The sequence below is a fragment of the Typopeltis vanoorti genome, chromosome 21 (genome assembly GCF_054136105.1).
Source record: "Typopeltis vanoorti isolate ZY-2024b chromosome 21, IOZ_Tvanoo_1.0, whole genome shotgun sequence".
NCBI lineage: Eukaryota > Metazoa > Arthropoda > Arachnida > Uropygi > Thelyphonidae > Typopeltis > Typopeltis vanoorti.
This window is the reverse complement of record NC_143569.1, coordinates 44924672-44949416: the sequence shown is the minus strand read 5'-3', so window position 1 is coordinate 44949416 and position 24745 is coordinate 44924672. Positions and strand designations below refer to the sequence as shown.

The following is a 24745-nucleotide window of genomic DNA, read 5'->3' as shown; positions in this document are numbered from 1 at the left end:
ATTGAAAATCGCGATAAAAATTCTTCCTATTTACAGTGGGGATTTGAATCCTTCTTTTATTTCAACCAAAAGGCTTCATCAAAAACTGACTAAGCTACGGAGTCTCCATTTGTATATACAGAGAACAAAATCACAGGTTCATTCAATGATGTATGCGGTTTACATGTACCAGGAAATAGTGTTTTTAGATTGTCTACAAATTTACAGACAAAGCAAAAAGAAAGACCCCTTTTCCTGAAATTTTCAACAGTTTTTAGCAAAATTACACATCATCTATTTATTTCTTCAATTATGGTTGATCAGCTCTACATTACAGATTAAAATACAATCATTGCTTGTTTCGTTAGCCACTTGACGCCCACTTCAGGAATTTCGTATAAAACGTTCATTGTTGTTATTACAATATATTATATATTATACTATTTATATTATATAGTGCAGTTCTCGTTTTTCAAAGACTGAAATTTTAGTTTTAAATAATGGAGTGAAAATATTTTTTTATTCCTCTTATATTCTCTCTCTCTCTCTCTCTCTCTCTCTCTCTTTAGTGTAACTGACGAGTTTCGTTTCTGCTGTTTGGCACCGTATGGCGTTGATTGTCTTCCAGAGCCAGATGAATTCTCTTCCTGCGAAGATCTCATGTCAAATGTTGTCCTCAGACTAAGTGTGTGGGTACTTGGTATAATTGCTGTTACGGGAAACATGTTGGTTATTATATGGAGGACATTACATAGGACAAGCAATAGGGTAGGAAGAAATTTTTGTGACTTTTATTTGATTTTTTTCCATTGCTTTAAATGGGAATATTAATTTTTATTCAAATATTGGATTCGCGTGTCTTTTATTTGTTTATATAACAAGCAACTATGTGATCAGTTCATAAAAATAAATAATAAACGAGTAAATTAAAAATAAACAAACATGCAAAAATAGAAATGTATTTTAATTAATCCGATAGTTAAGCGTTTACTAATAATATTGGAACAGTCTTTCTATGATTAATCAGTCATTGTAAACATTAACCTTTGTTATCATAGGAAATTTATGTAACACCTTATAAGCCGGACAAAAATATAATTTATTTTTGGTCGGTCGTTGAAAGCGAACACATTGTCGTGGCTGAGAAAATGCTAAAGTGAAATGAAAATTGTATTAATAATACTAATTTTCATAATACACATTTAAGTCTATCCTATTCTCCTCAGCCATAAGCTTTTGTGAGGGTAGCTGTATGTTACCATACTAAGGAGATGACTATGACCAAGGTGGTTTCCCGTTGCCTTCCTTGCGGTAGTATAGTTTATGACTGTAGATCCGAATGTGTGTTCACGAGAACAGTTTTGCCTGTTTTGAGGGATGAAAAACCCGAGTTTCCGGGTGAAAAAAACCCTCCGCCACGGTATGAGACCGGTTAACTCACTTTTAGTCGAAAGAGACCAGATAAAGATTCCTCAAGTCATTGACGGGAATCAAACCCAGGTCTTTCTGACCAAAGAGCTTTGTCTATACTGATTGAGCTACGGAGGCTACACACATTTAAGTAGTAAAGAAAAATAGGAATTCTTTAATAAAATCACGGACGTATGGGTGACCTGTCTCTAACTTACATAACATTATTTTAGGTGATGTGTTTGCTCGATTCTGAGAACAAATAAATGACTGACCAAAGCAACTTTTTTTGGACTTGTTCCCAAATTAGTTGTTGATGTTTACTGTAGATAAGTAAAGTTTTTCTTCCTTGAAGAAATTTGCGATTTTAAACCAGGAACTCAGAAATCAATAATAGAACACACAATAATTCAAATGCATTAGGAACACGATGGCGGAAGTTGTGTCATTTTTTTTTAAAATCTAAACAAGCCGTTAAGGAATACACACTAAACTGGCACTATGACAAGACGGGATACAAGCCAAGCTAAATTCCAAAAGATAAAATAAAATAAAAAATAAAAAAAACATTAGAACGATTTAATTATTCTGTTATAGAGTAAGAAAGTCTGCGAACGAAATAGACTCATCTCAATGCAATGAATTCATCTAGTTAAGAGTAGTTTTTTTTAAAGCAGTTAATTTAGAAACACTTTCTCTTTAATTTCACCTGAAGACCAGCAGGAATGAATTATATAACTACTTAGATGCAATAACTGTCGGATGCCTGAAGCTATAGTAAACGAAACAAAGCTGACTGTACGTGGACGTTCACAATATATCACACTTTCGAATTGTAAGCTTTCTTTAAAAGCAAACCGGAAGCTGAAAAGGACTAATTCACTACTCTAAAATAGCAAGGAATTAAGAATTCTAACATAAAGTGTTCATTTTCTAAGCAGTTCTTCAATTCCTGTAGATTTTCTTAATAACAATGAGTTACAAATTCAAGAATTCTGAGGCGTATGCACCAGGTGGGGGACACAAATCACTTTTTTTGGCAAGAAATCGAGCTCTGAAAATATCACAAGTCGTATTTAGTTTTAAGAATTTAATACGCCGTTAGCGATCTCCTATTTTAAATATTTAAACGCACTCCGTTCAAGTATTTGTCACTACTTCACTTAAAATGAAAGATTTTTTCCTCTTTTTCTGAGAGTTCTGAAGCTACCCGCAAATAAAAGCCGGTTAGCAGCCGTCACACTAAACTAAAAAGAAGTGTGTGAAGGAAACTAGGCTCTTGAGAACCATCGGCAACCCGAACGCATCACTTCTTACTTCTTTCGCATTCTAGTTTAACCCCCCCCCCCTCCCAAGAAATACTGTTTCCTACAAAATACGTTTCCAGCCGTTTGGTGTTATCGAAAGAATTCATTCAATTTCTCCCGAGGATTGAGAGAGGGATCTGTTCGTTATTACCAATGAAGGAACTGAATTAAAACCTAACGGAAGCTGTTTTTAAAACCGATGCACCTTCCGTGTCTTCTGCTCATGCAATTACTCAACACGAATTTGTTTATTTTTTTTTTCATTCCCATCCACGAAAAACTGCAACCTTACAGTGCATTAGCACCATGAGCATTAGTTCATTTTTAAGAAACTTATTTATCTATTTTATTTTATTTTATAATTTTAAATAAATTATATTAATAATTAAATACATATACCAGAATAGAATACTTCGAGTGTTTGTTATTATTATTATTATTATAACGGCCCTCTACCATAAGTCCATCTAGGGTGTGAGTGGCTTAAACTCCATGAATTATCCAAATGCATATTTATACCCGGATATAAATAAATATAAGTACTGCTAGAAATGCTTATGAATAGAATTTTACAGCCCTTTATGCAGATTTCTCTTTATGTTGCATGTGGAATGAAAACAAGAACACCTCAAAAAGTTACTATTTAAGTCGTTTACATTATTCTGTATTAACCGTGAAATTATTTAATTAAAAGACTTTCTCTTTACGTCAACTTTGCATTAAAATAATATCTAATTATTTTGATTTTCCTTTTGTTATAAAAGCTAATCTTCATTTAAAGTAAATTTAAGTTTTGTTTTAGACGAGCGTAATGGCGATCTCAAAGTTGCCTTGGCAACAACAAGTTCCGCTTTCGTTTGCTTGGTGGCAGAACAGCCGATGAATGTTTTTGCTATCAGCGCATTGTAGCAGAATACGTGTTCTTGTACTTAGCTATTTGCTTTTTAAGCAAGTCAATTACATTGTTAAAATAAAACAAGGAGATATTGCAATTTAGATGAAATATATGTTTTATCAATCCCTCACACGAGAAATTGCAAAATGTATAGCGCATTAGTGCCTGTTTTGGTAAGTGCTCAACATGTGCTTTAAAGCATTAAGAGAAATTAAAAACATTATCAAAAATTGCATTCGGTTAATATTATATACATGCAATAAATCAACGTAATAAATTATTTTCTGTTTTTATATATTTTTGATATCTATTTTTAATCTATTTTTGATTGCTGACGCTCTTCTTGCTTCAGGTTCACTCTCTTCTGATCACTAATCTCGCTGTCGGTGACCTCTTGATGGGAATCTATTTACTAATGATTGCCTCTGTTGACACCTATTTCCGAGGAGTGTATTTTGTATACGACGTCATCTGGCGACATAGCCAACTTTGTCAGTTGGCCGGATTCGTGTCAACAGTGTCCAGCGAACTGTCAGTCTTTACCCTGACTGTTATTACCCTCGAACGCTTTGTGTGCATTATTTTTCCTTTCCGAGTCAAACGCCTTGAGATGAACCACACGAAAGTCATCATATTTGGTGTCTGGATCGTCGTGTTTTTCTTAGCTGGATTACCGATTGTCGGCACCGATTACTTCGCCAATTATTATGGTCGATCCGGGGTCTGTCTAGCATTGCACATTACCCCTCAACGTCCCAGTGGTTGGGAATACTCGGTGTTTGTTTTCCTGGCGTTGAACTTTGTGTCGTTTACAATGATTGCTGTAGCTTACTTATGGATGTTTGTTATAGCTAGGAAAACGAAGCGAGCAGTAAGAAATCCAGACAATCGAAACGATGCAACTATGGCGAAAAGGATGACTGTGATTGTGATGACAGACTTTTGCTGCTGGATGCCCATAATTCTGTTAGGAATTGCATCTCTCAGTGGAGCACACGTTCCGCCCCAAGTAAGTAAAAAACTGTTTTTTAATTATTGTATTTTGACAGATAAATTTACAATACTGTTCAAAAGCTAAAGACGAACTATATTTTTACCTGTATATGAAAACTATTTCATGACTACAGCCAAATGTGGGCACAAATTTATTGCCAACATACTGAATAAATTATATCAAACGAAAATGTGTGATAAATTTCGTACAAATTAAATTGCAATACATTTTTGACAAAAATTTCAAATTTTCTAAGGACGTAGTTAAGGAATTAATGAACAGTACTTACAGAAAACTATGTGGAGAGACATTTCAGTATGGAATATGTCCACCCCGAACTGCGATCCAGCTCTCACAACGTCGTAACAAGTTTAACACCAAGTGCTTCAGATAAACTGAGCCATTCCTCTTTCAGAGCAAGGAAGGAATTTTATGAAGGAAATTTCGAGTCGCAATGCGTCTTCCTATTGCGACCCAAACGTGTTCTCTTGGATTGAGATCTGGAGAGCGTGCTGACCATTCGATTCGGTTAATATCTCGGTATACAGAAGTATCTCCACCGCTCGTGCACGATATGGTGTGATACTTCTCATCCGTAGAAATGAATTCTTCGCATACAGTACCACGGAACAATCGAACATGCCGTTGAAGTACTTCGTTGCATTATCGTGCACCGGCTATAATCCCTTTTGTAGAACTTGTAGGTAGTATCTATCCCTTTCAAAAACATTCTCGCAATGGTAAGCAGTACCACTTTCACGCCAGATCAAGTGTTGTCTAGAATCGGAGGAAAGACTAAAACAACTCTCATTTGTAAAGAGTACATTAGCCCATTGGTGTCTTGTCCAATTATGGGAACAATACCACTCAAAATGTGCTCTATGATGAGTTGTAGATAAAGGAACAGACACAAACTACAGGCTTTCGGGAATAGGCGTACTTGTCGCCACGTACTTGCCACAGTTTGTCGAGATATCCGCCAAGCTGTGCATAAATGGAATCGACTTGCAAGCTGACTGGTGAGTCGATTACATTTTGCTATTATAACCAAAAAGCTATCCTCATGCTCCGTGGTAGAACGAAGGCAACCTCTTAGCAAACGTTCTGGAACACATTCCATGCGCTAGAAACGCTGTTCAGAGCCTGAATACAACGCTATGTTAGATTTCACACTTTCTGGCAATATCAATAATTCTGCAGCCTTCTTTAAGCTTTTCAATAATTCTTCCCTGCTTGAAATCATCTAGATGATGCACTTAAGACATTACAAGACATCCAAGTTTTCAAATTTATTCCTTCGCGAAAAGAGCTTCCTTGAAACACAATTTGCTTAGTGCAGCCTTTTGCCATTTATTCTGTTTAGTGCTACCACGTGACCTCTTTGCTAGCGAGTGGAAAATTTGAATGTGTGCCCGCTTTCTACTGGAAATCGTTAGTTATACAAATTCCCACAAGCTGATTCGTCTGAATTTGCGGCTGTAATTTTCACAAATAGTGTTCATCCTTAGGTTTTGGACAGCAGAGTAATAATAATCGTTATTATTACTCTGGTGTCCAAAATATTTAACTCAGAACCCACACTACTTGGGACCTAAACATTAAAGTTTGGACTGTGATTATCAGTTTTTGAAATGATCGCCAGGCTATCCACATTACGCTGTTTGACTTTTTCAGAAATGATACAACTGTTTATTTGTTACCTTTTATCCCCTGAATCTGAAAGTGAGTTTCTATTATTCAAAAATAATCAACTTAATAGGAAGGGAAATATATTTGATAACATCATCATCACGATTACAATATGTTTGCAAATAACGTGCTGATATCTTAATAATCGCCAGAAGGAAATGATTCAGTTAAGAGCATTGCTCCTGTGAGATAGACGACTGTTTATAATATCCATATAGGACTAAATATTCACTCTTAGGTACGTTCTGTAAGCCTGGACAATATATTTCTGTGAGTTCAAATCCTAAACTTAACCTTATTCCTGTAACCTTTTTCAGGGCCTCTTCACCATTCTAGAACGGTGAAGATTCCTTGAGATAATCACAGAATTATAAATCTACAATACCAGTACATAAAAGTGGAAAATGTTAGTCACCAAATGTATCTAACGCTTCCAACACAGGCTCTTCATAGCCTATATGCAATCAGTTGGTATGACAAAAATATTTAATGGAGACTTTCTGATATATATACCATCCACAAAATGTTGAGCTAAGGATTGGAAAATAAGAATTGTTCTAAAGGCTTAATATAGTCATTTTTCATCCAAAAGCAAGATGATGGTGTCGGTGTTCCTCCTATTCATTACGAAAAATAAAAAAAAAATAATTTCTAATCCGGTTTTATTCAGATATTACTAGCGCATATATTACAGCAAAGTTTAAATTTATTAGGTCAGATAAAATTAGTCATTTTAAAAACTTGTATACATATCCAATTATTTCAACTTTTATGATTTGTTAATAATTATAGTCTTCAAAAGGACTATTCATCTATGTGATCATCCCTACAAAAATTACAACAACAACAACAACGTTACTGGCTTGCTGGGTGAAGCATAAAATGCTTTTTATTTTCCCCTTTATCTGTGTCGAGAAGCTTGATGGGGGGAGGTTGTGAGTCTTATGCTCGCACTTTGTGAACTATGGCGTTAGCGCTGTTCTGCTGAAAGCAGGATTGCCTTAGGTCTTTTATGTTTATGTTTGTGATAGTCATGTTCACTATAACTGGAAGCTTGTCTGATTAGTGGGTTGGGATGAGAATGTGCCTTGCTGAAGAACTTTTCTGCATGGTCATGAAGGAGAGTACAAAAATTAATAGTAGCATATATTCTTTTATTTTGTAATGTTGTACCATCATTCTATATTTTGGTTTAACCAATAAGAATACAATTTGGCCGGCTAAATCCCAAATTGCCATCCCATCCTCGTCCGTTCAGTATCCAAGTAGATACCCAACAGGGTGCACCACGAAAAGGTGAGGATTGGACATTAGGTCAGAAGCCCTGGTCGGTTCTCCGCATTCCTTTAAAGGCTATGTGGAGGTCTCCTCTCAGTTTCAAAATTGGAGATGTTAATGTCAGCTCTTTGCTTTATGCGGATGATGTTATACTTCTAAATAAATCCGCTACAAGTCTGCAAGATTCTCTGACTAAATTGAATAGCTGTTGTAATAGATATGGTATGAAGGTCAGCAATAAAAAGACAAAGACAATGAAAATAGGCAGAATCATTGAAAATGTCAACTGTGTTGTGAATGGAGAACCTGTGGAACAAGTAAAACATTTCAGCTACTTAGGCACGATTTTTACTGAAGATGGTAAATTAAATATAGAAATAGACAACAGAATCAGCAAAGCTGGTATGGTGGGAAGTCAATTGAATAAATTCATATGGAATAAGAGAGAAATTAGTCGGAACACTAAATTAGCTGTATACAAGACAGTGTTCAAACCAGTTTTAACTTATGGATCTGAGAGCTGGGTCAGAAGTAAAACACTTGACCAAAGACTAGAGACTTCAGATATGAGAGTCCTGAGAAAGATTATAGGTGTGAACAGATGGCATCAATGGCAGTATCATATTAAAAACGAGGATATTAGGAAAGAACTTGACATTGTCAGCATCCAGGAATGCGTTAGCAGAGCTAATCTCAGGTGGTATGGTCATTTAAATAGAATGGGCGAGGAAAGATTAGCAAAACAAGTGTTCTCTGCCAGGTTGGCAGCAAAACGACCTAGAGGAAGACCAAGATATAGGTGGATTGATACGGTACAAAGTGCTTTAGACGATAGAAATATGAGATCTGATAATGTTGGAGTGTTCACAAGTAACAGACTGATTTGGAGGAAAATTGTAGATAGGAAATTAATAATGATGTAATTTTTTTCATGTAGTACTATCATATCCTGTACACCCCTTGAGGGTACATGGCAGGAATTTGATGATCCTTATAGTCCTTATAAGGACTGGCTTAAAGGGGCGAAGGAGGGTAACAGCAATAGCCGAGCCTCAGTTAGAACTTCACTGGTTACAGCATTGCCATCCATTACCCTCCAAGAGTATTGGATAGAATGAATGTACCGCATCTCACGGTCGATTGATTCATCATATCCCATCCTAACGTTTTCCGGAATTTGATGATGATGATGATATATTCTTTTAAGATAACTATAACATATTTTTATTTTGGTGTCTAATGTAAAGTTCATATTTTTTTTATAAATTAGAATACATAATTTATTTATTTTTACTCTTTAATATAATTTTTTTGAGATTTTATTTTCCTCTATCTATATTTGTTTGTTACTAGCTATGTAATACATACCTATTCCACAAATAAATACCGAAATAATTAACATGTGTATAATTTATATCGCGTTAGGTATTTGCCTGGATTGCTGTGTTTGTTCTCCCACTCAACGCAGCTGTTAATCCCGTGCTCTACACCATTTCTACGGCTCCCTTTTTGGCTCCTGCAAGGCGACGATTATCTCGATTTCGATTTTCAGTTGTCAATTCCGTATCGGGTGACTCCCAAAAGTCAATGGTTGGTGAGTATTTGCATCTGTTTTTAAAACTAATTCGAAAAATTGCATTGTATGCTCTTTAGATTTGACATGAAATCCGATGTGAAACGTCAGAATTTATTTCATCGATTAAATAACAAGTAAAATTCATTAAATTATTTCTCATATAAAGTGAAAGGAAATCGGTTATTTTTGTTTTGTCGAAGAAAGTATATATAGGTGGCGCAACTGTCACCTACCGGTTAACTTATTTCGGGAATCATTTATTTACGTTAAATGAAAAGAAAGACTTTTATCACATGCATGCTACCAGTTGTTTGGTTCTTTTCGGTTGTCATTTTTACTTTGCCCTGAACGAGACGTAAATAACTTCACATTTATCTATTCTCCTGATGTCTGTGTTCGCTGGAATCAATTTTGTTTTCTTCCTTTCTTTCCCTTCGCACACTTCGTGCATCATAATCATTGTCAACTAGCGGATGATATGTCATCCCTTCTGTTGGTGGATGTCAAATCCTGAAGCACCTTAAGGTAAAAAAGAAACGGGAAACTGTCATCGTGTGGCTAATTTCTACCTTCCGCTGTGTCACTTGCAGATCATTTCGTAGGCAAAAGACTTTCAACATCTGATAGCACGAAGCAAATTGCAGTTGACAATGAGTTCCCAGGAGATGTTATTCACTCAAGAAAAGATGAGTTTAGGTCCGAGGTTAGCGACAAACATGAGATTATGGAATGCAGTGACGCAATAGAGTCGCATGTATCGTTGAATGTAAGACCCGTTCTAAGAATTCAAGATTCCTCTAAAGAAAACCGACGTTAGGAAACTGCATATTAGCATTTAATTTTCTATGTGAAATTCGAGTAAGATAACTCGAAGAAAAGCCGGAAACGGAAATGTTATTGCAAAATCCGCATCTTGAAAAAGGTCCTAACAGACTTTAGGACTGTTAAAGATACCAAGCTATTTTAAATTTTATTCTAACCTGGTTTTACTCCATTTCCCAAGTAAGCAAACAGACAAACAAGTCAAGTTTGCGCCTGCACGTATTGGAAGTCTAGCTGACCCACAAAGTAGTGCAAGACCAAGGCAACTCTTGGTAAAAGTAGAATAAGCTCTGGTCACTATTCTTAATATTTACCCTTAATGCACAGCCCATCTCCTTGAGGAGATGTATGATGCTATATTATATATTTTGTGAGTTCAACAAACTTCATCATTGGCCTGTAGAGTAAGATAGGCTCAGCAGATAGTAGGAGGAAATAAAGATAGAGTGCATAGTGGTAGGGTAGGTAAAAGAGGCCTCAGTTGACCTGTTTTAGCTGTTTGCTCCCTAGGGGCGCTTCTAAAACGGTCGTTGATTTTTCACTTTAAAAAAAAGGAAAAATCCTAAAAAGGAAACGTGTAACAAAACAAAGAGAGAATAAATCTGGAGAAGGAATGGAAAGTAAACTTAGAGGTGGAGGAAGGATCTGGCCCGAGTGATGCAGCTCACAAGGAACTGCACCGCCTCGCTGTAAGCCTTCGCTGCTCGGGTTCTCAGGTCCTCCCCCACCTGTGGGAGCTAAAAACCAGTGAAGCTGAGTACAGAAATCCACAAGGTGGTTACTGTTCCTTTCTTTTGTTGTGGGCTGTTATGATTCTTTTGGCCACCTCACTTCCCTTTGCCATGTCTAGTTTGCAGAGAGCTATGTAGAACGCCGAAGCTGCCTCTTCGTCTATATCCAGGGCTACCTCTACTTGCTCTAAGGAGATGTTTTAGAGTCTCCGCTGCTTTTGCATGAGGGACTTCTGGGTGTTCGGTTTCAGATACTTTTGCTTTTTTGAGATTTATCAGCTCTTCTTCCTGCGGACTTAATGGCCGTTTGGAAGTTTTGGTGTTCGTCTCCATCTCTACTTCAGCTCCTTCTTCTGTATCTGAATTGGCGATGTCTATATTGGCAGTGGTAGCTCCGCTTTCGTCCGTGAGAGTTACCATGATGGTTTCTGCATTGTCAGTCTCTTCTGTTGGGATCGTATTACTGGTCTCTGCAATTCTGGTAGGTTTCCCTCCCTTGCGGGACCTTTTCGTTGTCTTAGACATGGCGGCATGATCAGGAGTGGCCTCAAGAGGCGGAAACTCTTCCTGTGTTGTGACCTTTTCATTACTTGGTTTTGTTGCTGATGTGATTGCACCACCCATCCTCTCTGCAAGGGTTCTGGATGGGCAGGTGTCGACTCTGTGGTCAGTGACCCCACATTTCAAACAAGCTGCCTCACATTTTTCTTGGTTGTGGCCAATTTTTAGGCAGTTCTTGCATTTTATGAGAGGGCAGTCTGCCCCAAGATGATTGAAGGCACCACATCTAAAGCATTGCTTTTTGACGCCTGGGTAATTTACCATTACCCGGGCAGATCCTATGAGGACAAAGTTAGAAACTTTGGTCCTCATTTCAAGAGAGATGGTTACCTCCCCTGACTTCCACTCAGGATTGTCGGCGTCATTGTGAACCTGGATTTCCCGTACAACTCCCCACTTAGAGAATACGCTATGAATTATATCGTTGTTCTCTGCATATTCTAGGGGAAATCGTGGCATCTTAAGGGTTCTCAGGATGCTCCCAACCATGAAGGGAGATACTTTTACTTTACCATAGTCAAACCCTTGGAGAAGCTTTTCTCTGGTCTCCATATTTTTGGTCACTACCTGGTATCTTCCTCCCCCATAAGGAGTAAATCCAAAAATGTTCTCTGCGCCGACGCAGTCTATGATGGCTTTCGCCATCGCCCTTGCCGGTATCGTGGCATCAACCTCAATTCCGAAGGTACGCACACGCGGCAGAATGGAGGGCATGATCAGATGGGGGGATCCTAACTAATCCCACCACCAAGTGTTTGATATTTCCCCAGTCTGGGGTTTACGAAGTTCTGTAAATTTCCGGTTAAATATCGTGAAACCCGATGGGACTCGAACCGATATTAACAGTTAAGAACAGAAACTACACATTTGATCTAAGCCAAAAGGCCGAGAAGCGATCTATAAGTAAGAAAAGTGTGACTTTTTAAAATCCAGAAGGGGCCACTACCCAGACCGGTTTCGACCTCTATTATCCTTATAAGGACTGGCTTAAAGGGGCGAAGCAAGAATGCTTTTCATCTTCTCCGTTATCTGTAGAGGAGAGTGTAGGGATAAGGTGTTATTGAGCCATTAAAGCTCTGATCATGGCAGGAGGGTAACAGCAATAGCCGAACCTCAGTTAGAACTTCATTGGCTACAGATTGCTATACATTACTCTCCAATCTAGCCTCGACCTCTATTGAGTAAATAGTCGAGGAGATAAATATAGAATAAATGAAAAAAAAAAAGGTGTAAGAATTATTAATGTAATTATATTCATTTTCTAGGTGTTTAAGGTGTTTAAGGAAAATATAAAAATAATTTAGAAACAAAGATAATATCTTACGTATTAAACAAAATAATGATATCCTCATGCTCAAACACATGGAAAGAATAATGTATACCACCGATGCTACTTTTTATATTCAAGTACGATCATTGTATGATATGGCAATTATGATAAATGATAATAAACCTGCTCAACTTGTTCATTTCTACACTTTCGGCAGATTAAAAATTTATAATCTTACAAGGTATATATGCAGGATTTCCTTGTAGTTATTCGCCATAATCCGATAGTTAAATTTACACTAGATTATTTCTTCAAACGATATAAAACTTTCAGCACGCAAAAAAATCGTCATAATTATTTATTTTATTTATTCATTTTTAATAATAAAAAAAAGGCTTAAGCATAATAGGAGCGAGCTACATTGTCATCATGCATACTTTAATATACACGAATCGTTAAACAGCAGGAAATTCTGGAAAATAAGATTAATATACTTTATAATAACTACAGAAAAGTTTTTACATAAAGATATGTAGCAACTATGCATTTCAGAACGAGTTATTTTGCACGTGACTTAATTGCCTCGCTATAATTGAAACAACACAAATATCTTTCTTCTGATTTTATCTCTATTATCTTTTCTTGGTTTTTATGTATTAAAGTATTATTTAAAATTTAGTTTTTAAATTTCTTCAATTGTTTTAAAAATATAAATTTATAAATACACCTAACTTTTTTATATATAAAATATATTGATTAGCGTGTAAATCATTTAACAAGATAGATCAGGTGGGAGTGTTGTCAATCGACCGTGAGATGTGGTGATTGATTCATTCAATCCAATACCCTTGGAGGGTAATGGATGGCAATGCTGTAACCAATGAAGTTTAGCTGAGGTTCGGCTGTTGCTGTTATAGATCAGGTGGGAGTGTTGTCAATCGACCGTGAGATGTGGTGATTGATTCATTCAATCCAATACCCTTGGAGGGTAATGGATGGCAATGCTGTAACCAATGAAGTTTAGCTGAGGTTCGGCTGTTGCTGTTACCCTCCTGCCATGATCAGAGCTTTAATAGCTCAATAACACCTTATCCCTACACTGTCCGCTACAGATAACGGGGAAGATGAAAAGCATTCTTGCTTCGCCCCTTTAAGCCAGTCCTTATAAGGACAAGATGGATCAATCGACCGTGAGATGCGGTGATCGATTCATTCAATCCAATATCCTTGGAGGGTAATGGATGGCAATGCTGTAGCCAATGAAGTTCTAACTGAGGCTCGGCTATTGCTGTTACCCTACTGCCATGATTAGAGCTTTAATTGCTCAATAACACTGTCCTCTACAGATAACGGGGAAGATGAAAAGCATTCTTGCTTCGCCCCTTTAAGCCAGTCCTTATAAGGACTATAACAAGGTTGATTGGTAGAAGGAAACAATCGACCGTGAGATGCGATGATTGATTCATTAATGCCCTTGGAGGTAACGGATGGCAACAATGCAATGCTGTACCAATGAAGTTTAACTGAGGTTCAGCTGTTGCTGTTACCCCCTTGGGCGATGAGTTTTTGAGTTCGCTCTCTTAAGGTTTTTGCCTTAAGGGAGCACTTTGAATCTCCGGGGAAGGTGTTCTCCGGCACGGCCCGCTGAGGGGTTTTGTCGGTGAATTATTTTCCTCGGAATTTGAGCGGTTCTGCTCAGTGGTCGGGGAGCCGGTCACTGAGTGGAACCAACGCTGAGATTAGGACGGTCTTTCGCCCACTATGGAGTGGCCTAGAGATCGTCCGTATTTTTGAGATTTCACCTTTACTTACATAGTCGGTGATTGATTCATTCAATCCAATACCCTTGGAGGGTAACGGATGGCAATGCTGTAGCCAATGAAGTTCTAACTGAGGCTCGGCTATTGCTGTTACCCTCCTGCCATGATCAGAGCTTTAATAGCTCAATAACACCTTATCCCTACACTGTCCTCTACAGATAACGGGGAAGATGAAAAACATTATTGCTTCGTCCCTTTAAGCCAGTCCTTATAAGGACAAGGTTGATTTAAACGTTTGTTGACCTTTTTTTGCACTATTAATTTGGTCTAGCTACTCACTGATGAAGCCTCAAAAAAGGCTGAAACCGGTGGGGGGCTATTATGAGTTCGCTCTCTTAAGGTTTTTGCCTTAAGCGAGCAATTTGAGTCTCCGGGGGAAGTGTTTTCCGGAATGGCCCGGTGAGGGGTTTTGTCAGTGAATGCTTTTCTTCGGAATATGAGCGGTTCCGCTCGGTGGTGGTGGTGGGTTGAAGGCTATCGCTGAGTGGACGGTCTTTCGCCCACAACTGAGTGGCCTAGGATCGTCCGAATTTTTAGAGATGGCTTTACTTATTCATAAGGCTTATTTTTGCACTAGGTTAATGACTCAATAAGATTATAATATATTATTATAATTTTATAATTATAATATTATTATAATAAACTCAAAAAAAATGCAAACTTAATATATTTAATAAGCCAGTCATTAATGCCACCCTGAGCCTCATTGAGATTCTGCTAATTTTTCAATATTAGGTTCAATGTTCGACAAACGAAGTCTCAAGTTTTTTTATATTAAGTTTATTATATCAAGTTTATTATTATATTAGTAGTATTATAACGCTTATCGCCTCCCTCAGCGCCCCCTAACTGCTTACCGCATTCACAGCGTCCCCATGCGGGCGTACCGCCCAGGTTAAGAACCACTGATGTAAACCATTTACACTTCGAAGTTGAATTAAGCCATTAATGACTAGTTAGAAATGGATATAACTTGAAATTAATTTTTGGATCGATTATCAGTAGTGCTGTAAGTGGACGTTTTTTTTAGTACCAGATCGACTTTTATTTTAGAATGGTAGCATTTCCATGCTTTTAAAAGCGGACCGGTTGATGGTTTTGAGATATAAATTATTTGAGATGAATTTCATCGCCCGGTGTGGTCTTTTACACATGTTTGATCTCTAAAGTAAGATTTCCCGTTTATGAAAAGATATATAAATATTTTTTTTATATTGATTCTACCCATGAATATTTTGTATACCTATAGTGTATTCGTATGGGTGGGAAAGAATTTTTTTTTCCCAATTTTTATTAAGTTTACATATTTTTCTTATTTTTATATATTTCTTTGCATAGTCAGGACACTTTGTTCTAGACACCAAACCTGGAGCGTTTTCAAATCACTTTGCCTCAAATAAGCGAGCAGTGGTCCCACACAACGGCCAATAAAATTAATCTTTTTTGTACTCAAAGGAAATCAAAAACATTCATTCCCACACCGGACTCGAACCTGCAGGTTGAAGAGCGGTAACGTTAATCACTCAGTCAAACAGATCGGCTGTACATTACAAACCTTCAAAAATGTCGCAGTAAAAATGAAACCAATATTTCTCATTCCATCCAAAGTACAATTTACAATTGGATTCCCCCCTTTCGCTGGTGGGAGTTTTATAAAAAAAAAAAAAGTAAGTAGCATGTTTTTCTCGATATCACTTTTGGTTTAATACAGACTAGATAAATATGATAGAAATTTTGTTCGTGGAAACGCTGGAAAACGGGTTTAATTTTAAAATACTATTTAAATATATTTTTGATAAATGGGAGAGGTAGGAAAGAATTTCACGATTCAAAACTCCTTTGGAAAATATTTGGTTTCTAACAAATATTTCCTGAATCCGGTTCGAAAACGTGAACTATAACCCGTCAAAACAGGATGATCAAACAATAATCCTCCAGATTTGACAGCTTATGGTTCAAATTATAATAAACATAGGTATAGATTTATGTCTTAGCCAGGAGTCAGCAATTTTACAGAAGTTGTTAAAGAATTATATTGATAGCTTCTCTCATCACCACAGATATTGGTAATGAGACAACTGTATTGTCTATCAACTTCCTACGCTTACCAGATGGTTTTGTCTGCTCTGTGACAGGAATGTGATGGAAGAGATTGTCACTATAATGAAATATTTTTCAAAATGCTGTAATCCATTTGGCACAAAAATTGATTAGTACAAAATGGATTACGTTATTATTAATTATAATTACGTGATTATAAATCCCTTTTAAAGCATTCATATTCTCCAAACGGAGCAGGACGATGTTTTCACTTGTGTGTAGGGGGGGGGGAACTAGTATTGTTTTCTTCTCGTATGTTTTTGTCGATTTTAGAGAATTATTCGATTTGGTGTTATTCGATCTAGTATTATGGAAGTTACCAATAGAATACAGAGAATTGTTGTCAATGTTTTGCGTTTGCCTGGAAAATCAGAAATTATGATCTTTGCAATGACATGCAGGAAGTACGTGCAGTGATAGAACCCGGGGACGGGGACTGGGGGGGTTAAAAGCGGAAGAATATGTAGGTAAGAAAATATATCGCAAATGCCACCATAATGAGGAGAAAATGTGTGAATAAAGGAACTTCTTTAATTTTTACTTTTTCAAAATGAAAAATTGGTATAAGACAGACCACACATTCTTGAATTTAAAATAAATTAAATGACCCTATGTATAAAAATGTTCAGGATCAAAAGCTATTCATTAAAATGAAAGAATAACACCGCTTTGTCAAGAATTTTGCAAAAGGGTTAAAAAGGTTAATTTTATGTATTTTCCTGAGTAAAATTTTAAAATAAAACGTTTGTTTTCACCACAGAAATGTTTTTTAACAAATATGAAAATATGATGGTACGTTGTTTAATGATAATAAATAATTAAGTTGAAAAAAAAAACATATTTTGGCAACATAAATATCAATAATCTCTCTCAAACCGAAAGCCTTTTCAACATTATCTTTGAACAATTTTTCTGGTTCTATACAAAATGAATATCTTTGAATTTTTCATGTTATTCAATGCTTTAACAAACTTCTTTATGAGACACGATTTAATAGCAGTGGTACACAAAATCTGTTGTGTACCACTGCCGATAGGTTGCTTATATTTCATAATCTCACTATAAGCCATTTCCTACATAAAATGTTTGGACATTGCCCTGTTTTCATATATGCAGAGAAGCAAAAGTTTTATAAATCATCACTGTATTACCAACTTCATGCAAGTAACTGTAAATCGTCACAACTGTTTTCATTGTTAGCCCGTGTAACTATATCATGTATCTTCCGTTTTAGCACATTAGAAGACTTTTGGTAAAAGCTGTTTATAAGGATCGACAAGCCTGCATCAATTGTTTGATTCATAAACTACAACCATTTCTTTAAATATGGTCAAATACGTTCTGGTAGTAATAAATTCCATCCTTTGTCTAGAGTAGAACTAGGATTTCGATTATATGTCTACAAAAATGTTTCAGTAGCTGTCCATTTGTTGAAGAGGAGAATAAATGCTTTAATACGATGATGATCTTCTACAATGGAAGTAGAAGATTAATTACCCCTCAAAATTTAAATACCTAATCGTGGTAGAACAAGTGTTGGATGATCTAAAGATTGAAGCATTGGTGTTATGGCATATTTCAGTTTGGACACACTATCAAATATCTGCTTTTCATAAAAATACAGGCGTATTGATTGAAGAAAAGTGACATTTTATTACGAATAGTTTGGTTGTGTCCAAATTATTCGAAACTCCAAAAGTTCGAAGTTGGCGTTTTTCTTGAATCCTTTGGGTTAAATTATCTTTAGCAGACATACAGTAATAATGATGATTAATGTTTTGTTGAGTTTTAACAATTGTAAATAAACTACAGGAATAAAAAAAAAGTTGGTTTGTTTTACTTGCTTGCTGTCCTCTTATCCCGCCATCGTTTTACTTGCTTATTGAGAATTTTATTTTATTTTATATTGGATTTTACCGCTTATTGTAGAGTGAGAACCTACTACTACTCAATCTTGCCATATTTAAAGGTAAAGCCATCTCTAAAAATTCGGACGATCCCTAGGCCACTCAATCGTGGGCGAAAGACCGTCCATCTCAGCGTTGGCTCCACTCAGTGATGGCCTTCCACCCACATCGAGCGGGCCGTGCCGAAGAACACTTTCCTCGGAGACTCAAATTGCTCCCTTAAGGCAAAAACCTTAAGCGAGCGAACTCAAACTCTCGAATCCCTGCGCCCCAGGGGGTAACAGCAACAGCCGAGCCTCAGTTAAACTCCATTGGTACAGCACTGCCATCCATTACCTTCCAAGGGTATTAATTACCACTACTCAATCTTCCATACATAGCAAGACTGAGTAGTAGTAAATAGCAAGATTGAGTAGTAGTAAATAGAAAAAGGAGATAGTCCTTATAAGGACTGGCTTAAAGGGGCGAAGTAAGAATGCTTTTCATATTCCCCGTTATCTGTAGAGGACAGTGTTAGGGATAATAGGGATAAGGTGTTATTGAGCTATTAAAGCTCTGATCATTGCAGGAGGGTAACAGCGCAAAGAGAGATCCTTATAAGGACTGGCCTAAAGGGGCGAAGTAAGAATGCTTTTCATATTCCCCGTTATCTGTAGAGGACAGTGTAGGGATAAGGTGTTATTGAGCTATTAAAGCTCTGATCATGGCAGGAGGGTAACAGCAATAGCCGAGCCTCAGTTAGAACTTCATTAGCTACAGCATTGCCATCCATTACCCTCCAAGGGTATTGGATTGAATGAATCAATCACCGCATCTCACGGTCGATTGATTCACCCGATTCCGATGTCCGCAAAGAGAGATATGCTCTTTTGCTATTTTATATATCCCATAGATAGAATAATAGAAAAGGTTTCTGAGATTTCTTTTAGATATATAAATATAAATAAAGAATATTTAAGTAATTTTTAAATATTAACTAAAATAATTAAGATTACTTAGTTATATTTATAAAATATTAGTATTATTTACTTATAAATACATTTTCATAAAAAAAATTCTAACGCTTTTTATTCTACAATAGGGAGTAGGCTATTAATGAGTCTGTATTTGTTTTAGTGCCAATTTAAATTTAAACTATTTTAATGATTTTAAAACGTTAATCTTTATTTCAATTTCTATTTTAAGTACTTAAATTTAAAGTTTAACAATATGAATTTTTAGCTTTAATTTTAACTTTATTTTTATGTCAAAATAATAAGTTAAAAATGAGAGATTCGAAGAGGCTCAAGTTATAAATTTAACAAACTGAGTTAGTTCTATTGTGTTCTTTGATGTAAGACCAGCTCAGATATATTCAAATGTTCACACTGTGCCTCTTCCTTTTCAAACTACTATTAATTACATCTACTATGCGCTGCAATAGCAAAATAATTCAAATCCTTATGTAATAATTACTTCGTCATAAAAATACTTGAAAAACAATGAAAATTGTACATATCAGTAATGTAGAATCCTTATGCACGGAATTTGTTGGATTCAAACGGGGTTTTTTTGCAGATAATATGAAAATGTATTCATGGAGATTGAGCTGCCGTCCTCCGCCTCAGTCTCCCAAAATTAGATGTGCTAAACTGGCCTAGCCTACTCTCTGTTGAGGAATAAAAAGCGTTAGCAGCTTTTTTTATGAAAATGTATTTATAAATAAATGATACTAATATTGTCTAAATATAAATAAGTAATCTTAATTATTTTAGTTAATATTTAAAAATCAATTAAATATTCTTTATTTATATTTATATATCTAAAAGAAATCTCAAAAGCCTTTCAGATTATTCTATCTATTAAATATATAATAAATGAACATTTAATAATGATAAAATAACATATAACATAACCGCGCGGTTAGCCTAGTTGCTAAGCGCTTCACAACCATATGCCTGGGGAAGGAGTGTCCTAGATTCGATTCCCGTCGGTGACGTGAGGAGCTGAAGGATATTCCTCAGCCATAGCCAAGTTAGCCAGTCTTGGGCGTGGACAGCAGGGTTTTTCATCTCGCAAACTGGCCTTGAGAACTCGACACTACAGGCCATAGGATACACTGGGGCATAAGGCTGACCACCTTATCCTGTAAACGGAGTGAGGCCCGATGATCAATGGACCCTCGACACCGCAAGGTAAAAGAGGGTATAAAGAAGATGATGATAACACGTGAAGTCTGCGTGCGCAAAGGCATCTAAAACTATAGCTCAGATCTATCCGCTAATTAATAGAAATAGCAAGCTCAGCAACAGAATCAAATTGCAACTATACCAGATGACGATTCGTCCTATAATCATCTATGCCTCTCCGGCCTGGAACCACACCTCTAAAGGAAACATTATCAAAATACAGCGAGTGCAGAACAAGTGCTTGAGAAAGATTCTGAACGCCCCGTGGTATGTTAGAAACAACCAACTCCACAGAGACACAAATATTCCCTATATTTTCTCTTTTCTACAATCCTTAGCACCCAAGTTTTTCCTCAAGACGTCCACACCTCCCAACGATTTGGTTCAGCAAGCTTCAAATATAGAAGACCAAAAGCTATATTAGCCTCCTTTAGTGATGCATAATCTCCATGCCCATTCAGGGCGAGCATACTGCTCGTAAATTTTACCCTCATGTAACAACAACAGATAGCGGGGTATATAAAAAGAATTTTGCTTCACCCCTAAAGACATAAAGGTCAATTATCAATGATAAAATATACATGCGTTTCTTTGGAATGTCAGGATTAAAGACAAAATTTTTACTGGGTCATATCTAGAAATTATCATTTTTAACAACTAGTTAAACTTAGTTAAAACGCCAACTGAATTATTACGATAAACTATTAAATTTAAAATGAATAATTTAAAATGCAATGTTTAATTTAAATTTCTATTTTATTTTTTCATTTAATTTCAACATTATTTAAATATGTTTTGTTTTAAATTTTTTATTTATTTATTTTTTTAATTTGAAACTGAGTTGTTTAAATATTTGTTATTTATTCCCTTATTTACTTTTCTGTACGCAGTAACGTTGTCAGATGCATATATCCGGCCTGAATCATTAGCCGCTCTGTCCTGTCACCAAGAACTGGTTCCGATGAAAAGTCTGCAGACAGATTCTCAGAAAACGCCTAATTGTCACCGAAGGTGGACACATGCAGGATTTAATTCGAGAGAAAATCGCATTAGAAAACCTTCTCAACAGCGAAAAGCCTTGGCCGTTTATGACAAACGTGCATTGTATGAATGATGATATCTCGTGTACTTTTTCAGAAATTCGTGTTTAATTTAATTTGAAGTAAATCAACGAGCATAAATCATCTCCAAACATATCTCTGCACTTCGTTAATGATCCGTGATGTGGACACAGCCGAAAGAATATCGCCTTCAGACCTCATCAGATAACTCAAGTACTTGATTCTGTGTAAAATCAAAATATATTTATTCAACTAAAACTTCAAATAAAAAAAAGGATCTATTATATCTCACACAGTTGTAATATTTTTATTTGTACCTGCATACAGTGAAACTCACTCTAGTGAGAAAAACAAATGAAAACTTAGTTGTTTACGAGCCTATTAAAAATACACAGTTTTTCAACTGGTGAAGAAGATTTTAAAAATAATAATCAAAGAGTGTACACTTGTCGCGTGCTATTTCAATAAATAACATTTCTTTAAATATCGTTCATAAAATTCTGTATCTCAAGTTACCTTCCGAGTCAATCTCAACTTTTCATTACATTTTACAAAATAAAGCGCATTTATTGGACTTTTAATCAAACCATCATTGTACACACAATAAAGAATTTAAGAGAATTAATTCATATAATAAAACCCTATGAACTGAATATTTATTAATAAGTCGGTCTCATACAGAAATAACTATCTGTTTCTCCCACATTTACAAATTTAATTATATTCATTGATTTTAATTTTACTTTGAACTGCTGCATTTTTCTAGCTCATATTGCAGAGCTGCTGATTTCTCCCCGTTAAATGCTTAATTCCCCCCCCCCTTCACAATCCAAACGTCATTCAAACAGCGTTAAAACTAAAATAGTATCTTTTGACTTAAAACTATCCACAAAATAACTTAAGTGTTTTAATTAAGCAACATTGAAATATCTGATTTTTATAATAAAGCAGACGTGAATTTTTTGTGAGCTCTTTTTGTAAACAACAAGCTATTTCTATATATTTAATTGCATGGAAAATAGATTGTAATCTCTGAACAATGTGTACTAACTATGGACGAATTATACAAGTAGTGTAGGAGGAAACGTATTCTGAACCACTAATAATCCATTTACTCTGAAATAATTTTAATAAAATGGATCAAACTGTAGAAGTTTCCTTTTTTAAACAAGAACTTAGAAAAGTCTGTTATGCAGCCAATCCATTAAATTTATTAAAGGAAGATTTCAGCTCATATTCTTCATCGGTGATTAGGAGTCTGACAATATTTATAGTTACTACAGTTACTACTGTAGTTATTTTTTAACGAACTAAAAGTAAATGAATTAACTTAGTTACGATGTTTTGGCATTACAATTATAAGCTAATGATGTGCTCCTATTATTGATGTAGCAAGTTGTATACTAGTAATTAATTACCTAAATTACAAAAATATATGGTTTTACAGTTATGACGTAATTAATTGTTAAATGATGTTTTAAATGATTACGATGATGGCAATTTTCAAGAAGCTACGTATGTAGAAGAAAGAATTCCATGTCTTATATCAACTTTTAAGGACTTTTATTGATAAATTAATAGAATAATTAATTAATAATAATATCCAGATTATTCTTGATGGCAATCAGTTGTTGAACACGGCATAGTACGGTTTTGTTAAGTGAGAGATCGGTTATGACAAACCTCCTTACCTTTTATGAAAAGATTATGAGGGAAACAGACCAAGGTGTCTGTAATGCGATTTATTTGGATTTTAGCCAAGCCTTCGATAGAGTTCCACATCAGAGCTTACTGATTAAAACGTACCAAATAGGTATCGATGATCATCTAGTGAGATGGATGGGAAATCAGTTGACTCATTGACAACAGGAGTGGATACTTTTCAGCGAGTCAGATTATTACGAGTCGGTACTACAGGATTTAATGTCAGGCCATTGAATTCTGTAGAACCGGTAGAGAAATTCTACCATTAAAATATTAATGGTGGAATTTTTCTCTTTGCTGATGAGGCGAATATCGATAAGTCAGCTATTGGGAGGACCCAAATTCTCTTCAAATATTGAAAGCGTGAATCGAGGAGAATTAAAATTTAATATGAATAAATGCAGTTATGTACAACTCAATAAGAATATAATAGTAAATGGTTATAAATTGAATGCCCATACATTGGAAAATATTGATCAATACACAAGGATAAGTTTAAGATTCAATTTGGCAAGACAACCCGTAGAGTTCAACAGACTGTGGGTTTCCAGATTATTTATTCCACCATTTCCCGACCAGCGGTGCTAAAGTAAAATAGGCTTACTTTTTAGGAATTAAAATTTATTTTAATCCCACATAATAACTATTTTAATACTACAGTTCATATAATATATTTTCAGCTTAGTGCAGGATATTACAAAATGTACTGTATGATACAGGGAAAAATTCATTTTAGATTAATAATTATAAACAATACTGATGGATGTGGATTAAGTTAAAAGCATTATTATAATACTTTCATCACTAGGGATGAAACTCATTGTCGAAGGAGTAAATAATATCTTTAAAACGTAGAAAGACAATGTTCTATAGGTGATATCGGTTAATATAATGTAACCGGGAAGTTAATTGCAGTAATAGGATTATAGTATGGCTTTATAAGCCAATCTCCTTCGAAGCTAGACTAAGCTTTTGTGATGACTCAGAGATTATGTTTTATTTACTGTTGGTCTTTTGGTGTATACGTGCGTATGTTTTCTCTTTACTCTCCTAGATAACTGATCTTGTGCAGCCTTTCATTTCTATAGATGTGTTGTGCTGGTACCATTTCTATAGGTCTGTGTTTTAAGTTGTGTGGAAGATTGCTGATCAGAGTAGGTATCAGAACTTCTTTCATAGTTCTTCCATATCTATTGCTGAAGTGCCTCGTGGTGGTGTAGAGAAGCGTGAAAGGTATTTTTGTCAATTTTATGTGAAAAAAAATTCATGTAAGTCCATTAAAGAGTTTGTCAAAATTTCGTGTGTATTGGCTCTCCAAAACACATCGGAGGTGATTCTTTTGTGCATCGATACTAATTTGGACAGGTGACTGTCCAAACTAGATGCGTTTGATCCATTTAAGGTGACTGTCGATGTGAAGGCCCAGGTGTTTAGCATGCGTTACGGGTGTAGTTTCAAGACAATGCCATTTGT

At 35.8% G+C, this 24745-nt stretch overlaps 1 protein-coding gene and 1 non-coding gene across 2 annotated transcripts in view; one reads left to right on the top strand and one right to left on the bottom strand.

The window, feature by feature from the left end:
- Positions 1 to 21621, top strand: part of LOC150094815 (G protein-coupled receptor GRL101-like) — a 149867-nt gene extending 128246 nt beyond the window's left edge. Inside the window, exons 13-16 of the mRNA XM_090411668.1 lie at positions 549 to 747; positions 3944 to 4600; positions 8978 to 9146; positions 21398 to 21621. Of these exons, the coding sequence (XP_090267794.1) occupies positions 549 to 747; positions 3944 to 4600; positions 8978 to 9146; positions 21398 to 21621 (1249 nt within the window). The remainder of the gene's footprint in view (positions 1 to 548; positions 748 to 3943; positions 4601 to 8977; positions 9147 to 21397) is intronic.
- On the bottom strand, positions 11950 to 12139 carry LOC150094816 (U2 spliceosomal RNA). Its single transcript, XR_016550209.1, has one exon. It is a non-coding gene; the product is annotated as a U2 spliceosomal RNA (small nuclear RNA).
- Positions 21622 to 24745: the final 3124 nt, after the last annotated feature.